General features: G+C 41.0%; 1 protein-coding gene across 1 annotated transcript in view; it reads right to left on the bottom strand.

Annotated features, from left to right (window-relative positions):
• Nucleotides 1-17,352, bottom strand: part of LOC122788060 (low-density lipoprotein receptor-related protein 2-like) — a 1,238,079-nt gene that overhangs the window by 370,652 nt on the left and 850,075 nt on the right. The window contains exon 57 of the mRNA XM_044054982.1: nucleotides 8,442-8,687. Coding sequence (XP_043910917.1) covers nucleotides 8,442-8,687 — 246 coding nt within the window. The remainder of the gene's footprint in view (nucleotides 1-8,441; nucleotides 8,688-17,352) is intronic.

The raw sequence follows: 17,352 nt of genomic DNA, 5'->3' as shown, positions 1-17,352 counted from the left end.
GATTTCACAAGTGCTCTTATTTGCTTGTTCAGGCTAAGGAGAGATTGCTTCCAATTAGATACCTGCTCGTTCTTGGTCCTGGACAGCAATTTTTTCCTTTGATTATAGAGTTTATTTATTCTAGATGTCCAGCAGACAGGTTTACTCTTCCTTGAGGAGGAAGATTTCGTCCTGTCTCGTACTCCTGACTCCATGCAGCTATATAGTACTTTGGTGTAGGTTTGGACATATGTGCCAGTTCCTGTGGAGGGGGAGGGGGCTGTGAAACTGTTTATACCTTCACTCAAGAGGTTGTAATCAGCTTTGGAGAAGTTTGTTTGTTTGAACCTATCTAGGGGAGTCGGGGGGAGATGGTGAGTTCGAAAGTGACTGCTTTGTGGTTTGATCTTGCCAGAATTGATGACACTGTGGAGATGCTGCAGTGTTTACTCATGTTGGTTAATACCAAGTCCAAGATACTTTCACCTCTTGTGGGGGTGTCAACCAACTGGCCCAAGGAATTTGCATTGACAAAATCAAGGAATCTCTGGGCATTTGTGTTTTGGAATGAGTATTTCTTCCAATCTATGATTGAATAATTAAAGTCACCCAGGATCAGGGTAAAGGGTAGAATCTTGATAGATTCGAAGAGGTCCAGATAGGTGGAGTGGGCATCTTGATTCAGAGTTGGCGACCTGTAGCTAGCTATGATTTGAATAGGGGTCTTGTCAATTGTTAACTGCACCTGTAGTATTTCCTGTGTATCATACTGTTTGACCAGCCTAGAGGTGTGTATGTCTTTTATATATATTGCAACTCCACCTCCCTTTGTTTTGCTGCCCACGGTTTGGTGTCTGAATGAATGATAGGATGAGTAACTTGGTATGGCTGGGGTGCTCTCCACAGCTTTGAACCAGGTTTCTGTGACTGCACAAATGTCAGCTTCTTCCAGGGTTAAGAATGCTTGGAATGAATGCGGTTTCATGTATAGACACCTAGCATTTAGCAGCATGATATTTAATTTAAGTTTTGATGAAATGTTCATGTTGGTAGTTTTGACCTCATAGCACTGCCTAAAAAAGGCACTATGGGGGAGGCAATAGTCTTTGCCAGGAGCCTGAAGCCCAAGGGAAACAGATGCAGGCCATCTCTGACAAAGTATTGAGGCTTATCAGTCATGTCACCCAGGCTGTCAGGTACTGGATCCCCTTGGAATGATACGCCAATTGTTAAAGTCAATCATTTTCTGTTGATATTGAGGCATCATTCTGGGTAATGTTAGAATGCTGCTTAAGGCTAGGAACATACCTGCCTGGGACACATACTCAGTGAGGTCAATCGTGTCTCTCTTCATATAGTCCAGGGAGATATGTCTTAAGTCATTCATTCCAACATGGACTATGACAGAGTCATAAAAGCACCTGTTGAGAGACTTGAGTGCATTCGTGATATGGGGGATTATGACACCCAACCCCTAGCCAACCTGCCTCACACCATCTGAACATTGCATTCCTTCCTCTGCAGACTCTGGATTACCCTTTACCCTCCCCTTCCCTCCTAACTCAATCTCTCAGACCTGTTATAATATGCTTAACTACCTGACTTCATCTCAACTCCAAATACATATCCAACTGACTTACACTTAACTTCCTCTCACTACCACGTATACTACTCACTCAGTCTCCTCTCTTACTCCTCTATCTCCCCCCCCTCACTACCACGTATACTACTCACTCAGTCTCCTCTCTTACTCCTCTATCTTCCCCTTCCATCCCATTAGCCCTTCTAGCTTGTTCCACCTTCGTGTGGAGCTTCTGCTTTATATCTGTTTGAGTTTAGTGCAATATTTGCATACAAGATTTAGGTTTATGAGTTTAGAACAGTATACGTTTGAGCTTAGTACTGTCTGTATATACATCCTACCTTTATTCCCTAGCCTCTAGCTAGATATTGGAATATCTGTTCATTACTATGTTTCGTATTGTATATATAGCTAATGTTTGCTGCAGTATGTATTACTTGCTATTGCATGTATATTCAATTGTTCTTCATGTACTCTGATGCTCATTTATTGTTCTGTGGAGCTTTTCTCCCCGGACCTCCACTGAAAAAGGACCTGTGTCCAGTTGGAATTTCCTGGTAAACAAATGTAAATAAATAAATAAAAATAAATAAATAAACAAACAACTAACCGGATTCCGGCATGTAGCCCGCAAGACAATTCCCTGCGAGCTACATCGCCGAACCCAAATGGCTGCAGCGGTGGTTTGCCATACTGCAATATGGCTGAAAAGCCTAGCCGCTGCAGCTGTAATCTATGTACGGGCAAAGGCAACCATACCGGATATGTAACACATTCCTTATGTACATTCAAGGAATGCATTTATTTACTTATTTATTTATTTTGTTGTCAGTCTGACAACATAATAAATAAATACTTCAATAAATGCATTCTTTGAATGTAAATAAGGAATGTGTTACACATCTGGTATGGTTGCCTTTGCCCGTACATAGATTACAGCTGCAGCGGCTAGGCTTTTCAGCCATATTGCACTACGGCAATGTGCCGCTGCAGCCATTTGGGTTCGGCGATGTAGCTCGCAGGGAATTGTCTTGCAGGCTACACGCTGGAATCCCAACTAACCATGACTTTCTCCTTATCCAGCCTGGTGAGTGGCACATCTGTGTGTCTTACAATGGAGTCTCCTATGAATAATATGTTGGGCTTATGTTTAGGCCTTAGTGGCTGTGAGACACAGGTGTGTGGACTATGTGTGGTGTGGTGCGCAGTGAAGTTTGCATGCATTTATGCCTCGGAGGTCTCTTTTGTTTGAGTATGCTTTTGTTGAGGACCTCTGCATATATGGGAGTGTGTTGTGTACATGCGGGTGATGTTTGAGGTGTGGTGTTCATGTTGCCAACCTTCTCAGTGCCAGATATACTGGTTTGTGGGGGAGAGAGCATTGACACTAGGTGCTTGATGTAATTGCATCTCTCAGAAATTGTGTTCCTAGGTGGTAGTAGTAGAGGATTGTCCGTGTACATGAGGCAGTTGCTACACTATCTCAGGATGTCCATATCAACCAGACTGACAGGAGAAAATGTAGGAAATTGTCCATCCATATTTGTCAGAAACTGAAAGAGCTAAGAGGGTAAAGGGAGGAAGGTCTACGAGTAGTACTACTAGATGATAGCACAAGTGCTACTAAGGGAAAACTTGTAGCTGGAATACCTCAGAAAGGATTAAAAACCATGCAGCTGAAGCTCTAGATGCTGCAGACCCGTATCTAGACTATGCTACTCAATTTTAAGGTTAAGAACACTGTAAAAAAAAACTCACAATGAAGCACAGATTAATCACTTACAGTCAAAACAACAGAACTTGCAGTATGAAAAAATACAGTTAAATTATTATTATTATTATTATTATTATTATTTAAATTTGTTGACCGGGAGTGTCCAACTGGACGTAGGTCCATTTTCACTGGAGGCCCGGGGAGAAAAGCTCCACAGTTAAAATAAACAGACAGTAGTTACATTGGATTACATAGCGATTAACAATTTAACATAGCAATTACTTACAACATATTTACAGATGAACATATTACATCAGTAGACAACTAGAATCTTTATCTGTGAAGTACATAACAGACATTAACAAATGTTACAATGAGAAGTTCCTGCTGTATAATAAGTACTAGGCTTATGAGCATCTGAGCTTGCTATCATCAAGGTAGTTAGTGGAGTGGAAAGAAAGGTAGTGGTTGGATGGGGTGGATGATATTACAGTGGGAGTTGCAAGGGCATAGCCAGCATGTTTTTAGGTGCGCTTTTAGTAAAGTTTTGAAGTGGGTGCATGATGGTACAGAGGTAATTGTGGGTTCCATAATTTGGCTATGGTGCAAGAGAATAGTGCTTCACCAGCAGACTTATTGGCTTTAGTGATCTGCAAGTGATTTTTGTTGCTGGATCTTAGTGGTCTGGTGGTGCGATAGGGTTGGAGTAAATTCTGGAGAGATGGGACATTTAGGGGATGGTTTACTACTTTGTGGGCGAGTGAGAGTTGATACCACTGAAGGAGGTGAGGGAGTTCAAGCCAGCCCAGTACAGCAAGTGAGAGACAGTGGTGACTATGGTAGGATGCCTCTGTGGCGAATTTGGCGATTTTGTTGTAGCAGGTCTCTAGCTTGTTTAGATTGCATTGCCTTAGGTTGGTATATATTGGAGAGGCATAAAGTAGGGTGGAGATAAGGTGGGAATTTGCTATTGAAATCTTTGCTGCTTTGGTGAGAAATTGCTTATTTCTGTATAATGCTCCTAGTTTTTTGTGGACTTTTTTTATGGTCATAGATATGTGAATGTCAAATTTTAGTTTATTGTCTATTTCCACTCCTAGCAATTTGGTGTGTTCAGTTGGGTATATAGTGGTGTTGTCTTTTGCTGTGATGTTAAAGTGAGAGTTGTTTTGAATATGTTTGGTGGGTTGGAAGATGAGTAGTTTAGTTTTGTTTGGGTTGAGTATTAATTGGGCATTGGATAACCAAGTTTCAACAGAGGAAAAGGCTTCCTGTGTGACTTTTTGCAGTTTTGGTAGGGACTGGGCTGAGCAGATGATGGTTGAGTCATCTGCGTATTGTATGAGTGTGCCATGTTTGGTGGCAGTAGGGGTTCCCCAAGGATGGATCCTTGGGGAACCCCTATGGAGACAGGCAGTTGGGGAGATATGTCATTCTGCCATACAACGGATTGTTGGCGGTCAGACAGGTAACTCTGAAACCAGTTGGTGACTGATTGGGAGAAGGATAGGTTATTGAGGACAGAGATAAGTTGTTTGTGCGGGACCATGTCAAATGCTTTAGATAGGTCTAGGAAAGTAGCAGAGGAAAGATAGCCACTGTTTTTATGCTGAAGGATAGTGTTAGTAAAGGAGAGTAAGGCAGTGGTGGTGCTATGGTTTGGTCAGAAGCCATGCTGAGTACTGGAAAGGAGGTTGTTAGTAAGGAGGTAGTCTGAGACCTGAGAGTGTATGCATCTCTCTAGTATTTTGGAGAGTGGAGAGAGAATACAGCAACGAAATTCAGTAAAATGCAGTTAAACAGTAATGAATTGCAGTAGATAGCAATGAAATATAGTTAGTCAGTAGATTGCTTTGAAACAGTAGCTCACAAATCACAGCAGTAACAGACAGCACAAATAAAGCAGCAATTCAGTAGAATACTATCAATTTAGTGAAGCTACCAACAAACAGTAATAAATATGACAAACATAAATGAAGTAGAAAGCGGTACAGTTTTTTTTTGTTTGTTTAGTAGAAAGTGAAGAGACAGAAGATAATAAGATAATTCTAGGGTCAGATGCTAAAGTGGTGGGCCTTTACTAAGTTCTCACTATAAACAGTAGAATGAGCTAATGTAATGTGATGGGGGAATGCCCAGCATTAACTTTATACTAGAGGCGGGCAACTCAAAGCTACCAAGATTTAAGATGACCACAGCAGCTGGGTGTGTGGGTGAGACAAAAACAGTTGCACAGATTACACAGATATACAGTAAAACAGAAATGCAGAAAACAGTTGAAAATAAGCACTTCTTTTCCCAATATCACAGCAGAGCAAATGGCAGAAGGCCTATCTCACTGTAGTATGGCTTGGAATTCAGGAAAAAATTGCACTTAGTGACGAGTGGCAATTGTAGCTAACAAAAAGCAAAGGATGTCAGGCAACAATTCATAATAAATCACTGTTGCAGCGTTGTATTCCAACATAAGCTATTTATACTTAATGCTGAATTTGATCAAACTGTTACAAAAATGAATTTACGTAATACACTGAACTGCACCTCTCATTCCTGCCTGACATAAGTGGTCCTGCACTTGACTGTTAATCTTTGTTTTCCAGATGACCAGCTCTCTCATAGACTCATTGCAGCTAGTTTGGGCTCAGCTGAGTATTTGGTTCACCAGGCCTGGATCCAGAGGCGTGTTTCAGTCTCACTGTTCTAGGTGAAGTTCTTTGATTATTTAACTAAAGCATCATGGGAGAAACACAAATTCTAGATCACTAGTTTAGCCACTTCTCTCAGAATAATTTTCTAAGACTGACCGTACCAAGAGTGCAAACTTCTAGATAACACAGCTCTAGGGGATCAGTAGAGTTTACAAACCTCTCCACTATGACAAATACATAATCCTAGGGGGAGTACAATGATCCCATCTTGATGTAAAGATGTATCTTTCCAGTATAGGTTCAACCTTCACCGACAAAATAGATGTACCAAAAGGTGTGAGTTAGTTGCTAAGGTTTGTTAGTCATATGAGAAGCAATACTTCATCCTCTGGTTTAGCACGAGTTGTTGGCTTGAATACCTAAAGGGTTCCTCAAAAGATGCCTTCCAGAGGAGTTATATTAGGTACATCAACTGTCCCAGTGGAAGGACACCCCAGAGCAGACCACATGCAGACTGCAGAGATTATATCTCTCTGCTTACCTGGTAGTTCCACAGGATGAGCTGGACACTGTGATGGGATATGGAAGCCTTGTTTTCCCTATTCAGCTTACCACCTGCTGCAACCCTGACAAGGACAAGCAGCTTAAGAAATAGATGGATGAACTAAAATTGCACTTCCAAATCACATATTCAAGAAAACCACAGTCTTTTACCTTTATCGAGTTATGATGGCATATTCCACTGCAACTGGTTATCCAGTTACAGCGAGCTTCCAATAAGTTTTGATTAATTAATAGAACTCTATTTTCCAGGCCATTTGCTCAAACTGCAGTGTGATCTGCAGTCCTCAGTATGATGTCATGCAGTTTTTTGTGAACAGCATGTTTAGTGATGGGAAGCTGCATTAACTGCAGCTTAGCCCAGATCATGAAAGTTCCTCATTAATTATTCATGAAGGATCAATTCCGGAGTCCTGTTTCTGAATCACCATTTGCAGTAAGCTGCTCCCACTAACTTGATCTATCTAATCACCAGCCTATAGGCAAAATGTATCTAAGTGCTTTATGTTGTTCTCTAATTTCTTTATTGCTTTGCTTTTCTGCTGAGCCACGATGAGGCCTTACAAAAATGTGCTAGAAGAAAATGAAGTTTCTTTGGCGCTCTGATACTCACAGGCTTTCAGTTATCCAAGGAAAGAAGTAACATCATCTGAAATGTAAGAAGCATGTTACTTTATTTAGGAACTTCAATGAACTGAGTCAAAGGATGGCATTGCAGATTCCATTCCATATGGGAGAAGCATGTGTGTTTAATTATTGTCAGACTTGTACATGTAAACAAAAATCCCCATGTTGTACAATAGATAGCTAACTGGTTGTTGACATAACCCACCTAGTTAGCATTGCAGGTTAGGCTTATGGCAAAAAATAAAAGTTACCAGTGGTATAATGCAGGCCTCAGTGTTGGGACCTCTCTTATTTGGCATCCATTTCTCAGACCTGCAGGCCAGCACTTCTATGTCTACGTCTATGGTCATCTAAATTTGCAGATTTTGCAAATTGGGTGTTTTAATTTGATCTCCCACTGACTCACAATTTTTCCATCATTGATTAGTGCTTGTTAGCTGTTGGGGCAATGACAATGGCCTCAACTTAAATGTAAAAAAATGTAGTATCATGTATTTTAGTAAAAAAACCTTTTCACATATCATATAGGTGGCGCACCTCTCCAAATAGATACTGCTGTAAGGGATTGTTCATAATTCCTTATAATTTGACCATCACGTCTCTACAGCAATTCAAAAAGGTTTCTGTATGACTCATGTAATTTACAAGTGGCTCACCTCTAGATCCAAAAAAGTCTTAAATGCCCTTTCTTGTATCTCATTAGATCCATTATTGAATGCAATGCCTGTTTTGTCACATATTTTTCTTACCATATCACTCCAGATTTAGAGTCTCGGAGATTTATAGCTAAAAAGATCAGTGGCCTTAGAAATCTCAGCTATCAGGATAGACTGGAAGCCCACTGTCTGTACACACTCTCTTGTAGACTCCTCCGTGGGAATCTGTGCCTATCTTTTTGAACCATGAAAGATCCAATCCTTTTGACCTTCTGCTCTTTCACAAAACAAATGGTTCTTCAAATTCCCATTAAAGGGAACTAGACATTTATCAACAAATGATAGACACACTGGAGGTGCAGATTAATTTCCAAGTGTGTCACCACCTGTGTAACAAACTTCTAGTTCATATCACTCAGAGTAACATCCTTGCCACCTCAAGGTAAATCTAGATAACTGGGCTGACAGCCTTAAATTCTTCCATAGCTCATCTTATGTTACCTTTTTTTTTATGCAAGAAGGAACTTTTGAACATGGATTATGGGCTTGGCATGTAATGGTCTGCAGGATGATTGCCTAGTGCTTACCTATTAACCTTTAACTATGTTATCAGGTGAAGATAATACTGTAAACAGAACATAGAAAGCAGAATTGTAAAATCTTTCAATACTTACTGCACACATCGTAGGGCTCATCTGAGTGGTCCCCACAATCATCTTCAACATCACAAACCCAGCTCTTTGGGATACAGCGCCCATTATCACACTGAAACTCTTCAGGCTTACAGGTTCTTGTAGCACAGTGACTATCATCTTCATCACTGTTGTCACCGCAGTCATCAAGTCCATCACATTCCCAGCTGCGGGGTATGCAATGTTTGTTGGCACATTGAAACTGGTTCTCTTCACATTGATGGTTTGCTGCACAAAAATAATCAAAAACAAAATTATTGTTATTATTTTTTTTTTAAATTGCTACTTTTACTTTTTGAACTGTAATAATGAAAGCAAAGATAACAGCAGGGGTTCTTATTACATGATCGAATGATCATAATAGTGAACGCTCATAAGAGCGAAAACACCTCACATCGAACTATTATTGTGGGGGGCTGTGCCCCCCCCCGCTAAATATACATACCAACTCCGAGATCGCACTATAGTGAGGAAAGGGCAAATATTCCAATCTTCACTGTACTGCGATCCCAAAAAAAGCACTTCGATGTGCGGCATTTTCACTCTTATGAGCGTTCGCTATTATGATTATTCGATCACGTAAAAGGAACCCAAAAGCAGGCTCACATTTTTGCTTAAGTGTTTTAAGCAATTAAACTGCTTCTTTGGCATCATTATCAAAGCAATTAGATATTTTATATTACAAAAAATAGGTAGTCACAGATGGAGTCTTGACTGATTCCTTGCCCCAGAAAGCTTGCATGAACTTTAATAGAGGATGAATGCATTGCCTGTGCTACAATCATTCTATCATGTGGAATGGTGAACATGTAAATTAATTTCCTTGCTTATGTATCTGTTTCAGATAGGTACAGAGAGTGGACCAGAGGGTCCCATTTTCAGCCACAACCTGGCAACATTTAAATTAGAAATGCATCATGCACTATACAATGCAGGCTATTTTAGATCACCAGAGATTACAGAGAAATCTGCCAGAGTAAATACTGAAAATCCGCATAAAATAACATGAAGATTAACATGTACTAAGGCTTATTTAAGAAGAAGCATTAATAAAAATGTAGTAAACAGAAGCAGAGAAAGACAAAAGTAGGAACGGTGACTGCTTAATATACAAAAAAAATGGAAACAGGTGTAAGCTTAACAGCTGCTTAAAGACGTCAATCATTGAAAAGACAGAGAATATTCTTTATATGAAGATGTAGATGTGTTTACAAAGTAAACCTTACAAACTCAAGTCTCCTTTTACATGGACATTCTGGCAACTATGGTATTTCTTTATTTATTGACTAATTTCATTTTATTAAGTAGGCCAGTCACACAAGAAGAACGGGCCTTTTAAAAAGGTAAAGCAATGGGAAGCTCGCCGCTTACAGGAAGACAATGACTGTGCGAACATTGTGCGAACATCGTATTTAAAATACGTAGATAATAGTGAATTCTACAAACATATTGGAAATTTATTTGAATTAATGGTTTGTATAAAGATGAAATGCAAATCAAAACAAATGCACTACTGACATGTCTGCAAAGGCTGAGTAAAAGGAGACAATGATTGTATGAACATTGTATTTAAAATACATAGATAATAGCGCATTCTACAAACATATTGTAACTTTATTTAACTTAATGGTTTGTATAAAGATGAAATGCAAATCAAAACAAATGCACTACTGACATGTCTGCAAAGGCTGAGTAAAAGGAGACAATGATAGTGCGAACATTGTATTTAAAATACGTAGATAATAGTGCATTCTACAAACATACTGGAAATTTATTTGAATTAATGGTTTGTATAAAGATGAAATGCAAATCAAAACAAATGCACTACTGACATGTCTGCAAAGGCTGAGTAAAAGGAGACAATGACATCCCTAGATGTAGGTACATTCTCTTTGTTTATATGCTGTGCAATACAGAAGGACTTTCTTACAACAATAGACACATGTTGGTGAAAAGTTAGGTCACTGTCCACATAGGTTCCCAAATCCCAAACATCTGTGTCAAGCTTTTAGGGTATATTGTCAATATGGTAGTTCCTTGGGGTAGATGACTTCCTAAAGGCTACAATAATGCATTTTTTGGCATTTAGTTTCAGTCCATGATGTTAGAGCCGGTTATTTCTTTGGGACAAACCTTTCTGCAGGATGGCTAAATCATTTGGGGATTCAATAACTGCACCTATCTTGCAGTCATCTGCAAACTTTGTCATACAGAGCCCTTAGTATTGGCTTTTACTTCAGAAAACTAGATGATAAACAGAAGACATCCCAGAAGAGGTCCCAGTACAGAATCCTCGAGGATTCCACAGGACATGTAGACACTGAGGGAGAAGAACATCATTATTGAAACTCAGTTTCATCTCTGGTGTTAGAAAGTTACTTATCTTGTACAATAAACCATGCATACAATGCAATCTTTACAATAAACCTAACATACAAAGTAATCTGTACAATAAAACTAACGGAGTGATGTGTTCGAAGTAGGTAATCATTTGGTTAATCTGGAAAAAGTATGAGCTTCTTATGCTGGTATTAACTGGAAAATACACAGATCTCATAGTTACAGTGTACTTAATATAAACAAATTGCTCACACTGCAATCTTTTTCATATTTAAAACTAGGCTAACTGCCCTGAAGGGACATTGTTAAGCCTAACTTATAGCCTGAGGTCAGATTGTCTAGTACAGATACAGATTCTTAGTTTTAGCACTTAAATTTGCTTATTCATGCTCAGCACTTGTTCAGAACTTGTAAGCACTAAATAAGCTACTAATTACTATAGCACTCAATCTTCATTACCTAGAGGAAAACAGTTTTTGCACTTACTTTTCTCACTTGCTTAGAGAAAAACAGCTCTTATACTCACTTTCCTCACTTATCTAGAGGAAAATAGTTTTTTATTCAGGCATGTCCAAGGGTCAGCTCCCAGTGTTCTCTCCTGTCTATCTGATGAATCTGGGCATCTTGAGGCAATGTAGAAATTGCCTCATGTACACAGACAACCATCTACTCCTACCACCCAACACTACAACCTGTGAGAGATGCACTTATCCAGCCAAACTGGAGGTAAAGCTCTCTCCAACCAAGACTGAACTTGACAGTCATGAGGAGAAGGTAAACATTTGCACCACACCACAATCATCACTTAGTCTTCCTAAATCTACACTACCAAAATCCACACATAGTAATACAAAAACATTCACAGAGGCTCTCAATAATAATCTGTCTAAGCAACAGAGACCTCCAAAGCAGAAACGCAAGCAACCTCCATCCCCCAACACAACCCAAATGGCACATAGCCCACAGACTCAGTGTGCCACTCAATCACAGCCAATAAGGCAAAACAAAGTATCCAACACACTAGTCAAAGGTGACTCTATAGTCAGGCACACTGATGTTCCACTCACCAGGCTAAACAAGGAGAAGGTTACTGTCAGTTGCCTGTCGGGTGCCAGGATCCGCCACATAACCCATGCACTCAGGTCACACCACAACAAGTACAAATATGACATTTGTATGTGTATTTATATGTCATTGTCCATGTTGGTGTGAATGACCTGAGACGTACCTCCCTGGACTACATGAAAAGAAACATGGAAGAGCTCTCCGATCTTGTAGCCCAGGCAGGTATGACCCTAGCCCTGAGTAGCAGAATGATACTGCAGTACAAGGACAAAATGATTGACTTCAACAATTGGCTAAGCTTCTGGTGTCATTCTAAGGGGATCCGGTATCTGTCTGCTTGGGATGACATGGTCGACAGACCACGATGCTTTGCCACAGATGGCCTGCACCTGTCACCCCTGGGATTCCGTCTACTGGCTAAGGCTCTTGCTGCCCCTATAGTGCCTTTTTTATGCAAGGTTCAAATAACAAATTCACCACCATAACGGGAACAGGCAAGCAAAAACTGAGGGTAATGCTACTCAATGCTAGAAGTCTAAATCTCAAAATGCACTCACTCGAGACACTCTTTAAAATGGAGAACATCGATATCTGTGCAGTGACTGAGACCTGGTTCAAGGCTCCAGAGAGCACCCCTGCACTGCTAGGCTATAACTCATACCACACCTTTTGGCTATGTAACCTGGACAGAAACACCAAAGACTGAGGTGTGTCCATATTCATTAAGGATATCCACACCTCCAGGCTAGTTGCTCAGCATAATGCATCCAAGGTTATCCAAGTGCAACCAACTCTGGGCAAAACTGCAATCCAAATTGTAGCTTGCTACAGATCCCCCACCATGCCCCAGGATTCCCACTCCACTTTTCTTGATGTACTGGAAAATATTAGGGTTCAACCAAACACCTTAATAATGGGCGACTTCAACTACCCCACCATGAACAGGGAAAACTACTAATGTACCAACTCCTTAACTCAACGCTTTCTGGAATTCATAAACTCCAATGCCCTGGATCAACTTATCCACCCCCCCACCCCCCCACCAGGGGCAACAATATCCTAGACCTAGTCATTATCAACATGAGTGACTGGTGTTTCACACCTGAAGTCAACTCCTCGTTGGTCCGATCCAACCATAAGCTAATCACTCTTGATATCCACATCCCGCCCACACCCCCCATTAAGGAAACCACAGCAAAATATTTCTCCAAAGCCAACTTCATGCTTCTTAAGACAGAAGTGGTGAACTTCATGACACCCATGCAGATGGACAATACAGTTACAACTGCTGAATCCTACACAAATGCACTCTATAAGCACTTACACGAGTGCATGGATTGTGCCATCCCAAACAGAACCAAGACGCTATCCTCCAAAAAAAGGAAGCCAATCTGGTGGTCCCCTGCCATAAACAAACTGTACAACAGAAGGAAGAAACTGTTTCAAAAGAGAGTAAAATCCCATGAGTGGAGGAGCTCCCTGGTCAGCCTCAGTAAGAAGCTGAGATCCCTTATAAGATCCTCCAAAGCTAGCTATGAAAACAAAATCGCCACTAATTCCAAGGACAACCACAAAGCATTCTATAGCTATATCAAGAATCTCAATGGCAACACCCAGATCTGCATTGAGTTACAGCACAAAGGCAAGAAACTTACAGAACCAACTGATATCGCCATCATCCTGGCAGATAGGTTCAGTACTAACTTTACCCCCCTCTCACCCCCTAAAGGGCCCATATCTATACCGGAAGAATGCCAGAGTCCCTGTAATCACAACTATGCAGGTAAAAGCTGCACTCTCTAAAGCCAAAAACACAGCATCCATGGGACCGGACAACATCCTAGGCTGCGTTTTACATGAACTTCAGAACGAACTGGCTCCCCACTTAAGCACCATGTTCAATAATAGCCTCTCATCAGGCTTTGTGCCCACTGAATGGCGCACAGCAACAGTTATCCCACTCCACAAAGGGGGAGCCACCACTGATCCCGGGAACTATCGACCTATTAGCCCGATGAGCCTGGTCTGCAAGGCCATGGAACGTATCATCATGGATCTCATAAACAAAGACATTGGTAACTTCCAAACTCTGGATCCCACGTAGTTCAGGTTTGTGAAAGGCAGATCATGCCTCCTGAACCTGTTCGATTTCTTTGAGGCAGTCACCAAAGCCGTAGATGAGGGTAAGGTAGTTCACACAGCCTATCTTGACCTCGCCAAGGCTTTCGACACCATCCCCCATTCTGGAATTATAGCTAAACTCATTAAACTAGGTATAAATCCGTATGTCACAAGATGGATTGCCAAATGGCTCACTGACAGAGCCCACACTGTAAATGTTTCAGACTCCAAATCTGACCTCAAAGCAGTGACAAATGGAGTACCACAGGATTCCGTCCTGGGACCTCTCCTGTTTGGTATCTACTTCTCTGAAGTACAGGCTAACACAGAAGGCCTCTGGCTAATGAAGATCACAGATGACTGCAAACTAGGAGCCATAGTCAAGTCCCCAAATAATGTGGACATCCTACAAAAGGGCCTCGCTGAGACAGATGCCTGTTGTCAGAGCCATGGCCTCAAGCTCAATGCCAAAAAGTGCAGTGTCATCCCCATTGGTAAAAACTCTGTACCCATGAACTACCACATAGGCAGCAATTTACTTAACACCGAATGCGCGATAAGAGACCTTGGGACCCAGGTGGACAGTAGTCTCTCCTTTTATAGTCACATCATCACAGTAGTCAGGAAGTCCTTCTACATGGCATACCTCATCATAAAAGGGTTCTCATCCAGGAAAAAAGAGGTCATTGTTCCCCTCTACTCAACACTCATTAGACCCATTATAGAGTACAATGCCCCGTTTGGAATGTACCTCACAAGATATCTGCAACAGCTGGAAAGTCCACAGAAGTACCTCACAAAGAGGATTACTGCCCTACACTGACCACTTCAAAAAACTCCAGCTTTACTCCATAGCATATCGCCTACTTCGAGGTGATCTCTACCTAACATATAAAGCTATGTCAAACCCAGAGCTGTTGGACATGCTACACCTAAAGAAATCCCAATCCCTCCAAGCTACATGCTCTAGGGACCTAAACCTTGTCACCACAATAAACAGGACATGCTGGAGGGATAGATTCCTGTCCCAGAGATTTCCAGTTCTTCATTAGCACTCTTGAAGAAAGATCTTGATGAGTGGATGGGAAATAGGAAATACACCCCGGAGATCACTTCTGTGTCTCTGCTTGACAGTGGCTCAGGAAAATAACTTTCTTGGGTGGTGTAAGCCAGGGAACCTTGTTGACTAGGCTTACATATGCCCTTGGGCCGATAGCCTAGTACCTACTTATGAACCTATGAATCAACCTCTGTACCTTGTGTCTTTGAGGTAAAGACCTTAACCATTATGCCAGACTCTCCCCTTATGTATTTTTAAAGGGCATATCATAACATGCACCCAGAAGAACTGCATACGGGGGAAAAGAAATGTTCTGTGTGACCAGATTTATTTATTTAAATATTTATTTATTTATTTATTTTACATTTGTTGGCCGGGATAGTCCGACTGGATACATGTCCATTTTCAGCAGAGGTCCGGGGAGAAAAGTTCCACACAGTAATGTAATATATGCAATACAACAGACAGACAATTTATAAAATACACAAGACACTTTTTATACAAATTTTTTAAATCAGAAATGAGCACTATACACTTGTAGGACGAACTATAGAGAATAGAATTATGAAATTCTACATTAGGACACTTAGTATGCATAATACAATTGTGTTAACGTTCTTGAGACACAGAGATGATGCTAGTTAGGATTAGAGCAAAGGCACAGCCAGTGTGATTTGAAATATTTTTTGAGATTTTCTTTGAATAGTATAATTGAGGGTTCAAGAGTAAGGTCAGCAGGGAGCTGATTCCAGGTTTTACCAGCCGAGTTGGCAAACAAGGCTTCACCAGCTGTGTTGTTGGATTTGACTGTTTGGACCAATAGTCTATTGGAAGAATGAAGTTTTCTGTGATTACTATATGGGCTGACAATATTTTTGAGTGCTGGTGTATTATCAGGGTGGTAGAGTATTTTATGAGCTACTATGAGCTGGTTAATCTGTAGTAGGGAAGTTAGTTCAAGCCACCCTAGAAGATTTAGATTGCATCAGTGGTGAGTCCTCTAGGTTGAACCAGTGGCAAATCTAGCTATGTGGTCATAACAGTAGGATAATTTGTTAATTTAAGTTATGCGCAGGTTTGTGAGTAGAGGGGAGGTGTAAAGGAGGGTAGATAGGAGATGAGAACGGGCAATATCAGTTCTAGCAAGAGGAGTGAGGAAGGGTTTGAGCTTGTAAAGGGCTCCAAGTTTTTTGTTTATAGTTTGGATGGTTTGATTGACATGTGCATCAAATGTAAGGTTATTGTCTACTATGACTTCCAGGAGTTTGATTTGGGCTTCAGGGAAGATAGTGGTCCCATTGTTAGATATGATGGTAATGGTTGGAGGGATGGACCTATGAGTGGGAGTGAACAGGAGCAACTTTGTTTTTTTAGGGTTTAGTAAATGACAGTGATTAATGAGCCAATTTTCAACAGTATTGAAAGTATTCTGGGTTAAAGACTGCAGATCTGCTTGTGAGGTGGCTGAGCAGATCAGTGTGGAGTTGTCTGCATATTGAATACATGTTGCCTTAGGAATAATCGTGTACAGGTCATTAATAAACATAGGGAACAGAAAAGGTCCAAGTATTGAGCCCTGTGGGACTCCTAAGGTAATGGGTAGACAGGATGATAGCTTATCTTGCCAAGGGGCTGTCTGTTGATATCCAGATAGATAGGATTGAAACCATTGGAGAGAGTGGTAGCATAAGGAGAAGGCTTTCAGGGTATGGATGAGTAACTGATGGTTAACCATGTCAAAAGCCTTGGTTAGATCTAGAAGGAGAGCAGAGGAAAGTAGGTTGTTATTGTGGCTATTGTTAATGACATTAGAGAAAGAGAGAAAAGCTGAGGTGGTGCTGTGCAATGGCCTGAAGCCATGCTTAGAGTCAGCCAGCAGCTTTCCTTGAATTAGGTGGTGCAGGAGTTGTTTATGGGCACATTTTTCCATTATTATAGCTAGCGGAGATAGGACGGCTATGGGTCTGAAGTCTGATAGTTCTATGGAGCTACCATCTTTATGCAGAGGTATAACATGGGATACTTTCCAAATTGAGGGGATGCAGGCTTCGGATAAGGTTCTATTTATCAAGTCTGAGATTGGGCAATCAATGACATCAGCAGCCTTTGCAAATACTCTGCAGGGAGGAGGTCAGCAGCGAGAGTGGTAGGCTTTAATTTCTTGATAAGACTTCAGATTAGAGTGATAGGAACAGGTTGAAAGCTAAGGGAGAGAGGGGGTATTAGGTGTGTCATTATCTAAGATAGAGGAGGCAAGAGTGAGTTGGCTGGCCAGGGTCTGAATAGTTTCTGTGAAGAAGCTATTGA

This window comes from Protopterus annectens, chromosome 13.part0, assembly GCF_019279795.1.
Source record: "Protopterus annectens isolate FY-2018-M chromosome 13.part0, PAN1.0, whole genome shotgun sequence".
Lineage (NCBI taxonomy): Eukaryota > Metazoa > Chordata > Ceratodontiformes > Protopteridae > Protopterus > Protopterus annectens.
Note: the sequence above shows the minus strand (reverse complement) of the source record. Positions and strands in the feature narration are given on the sequence as shown.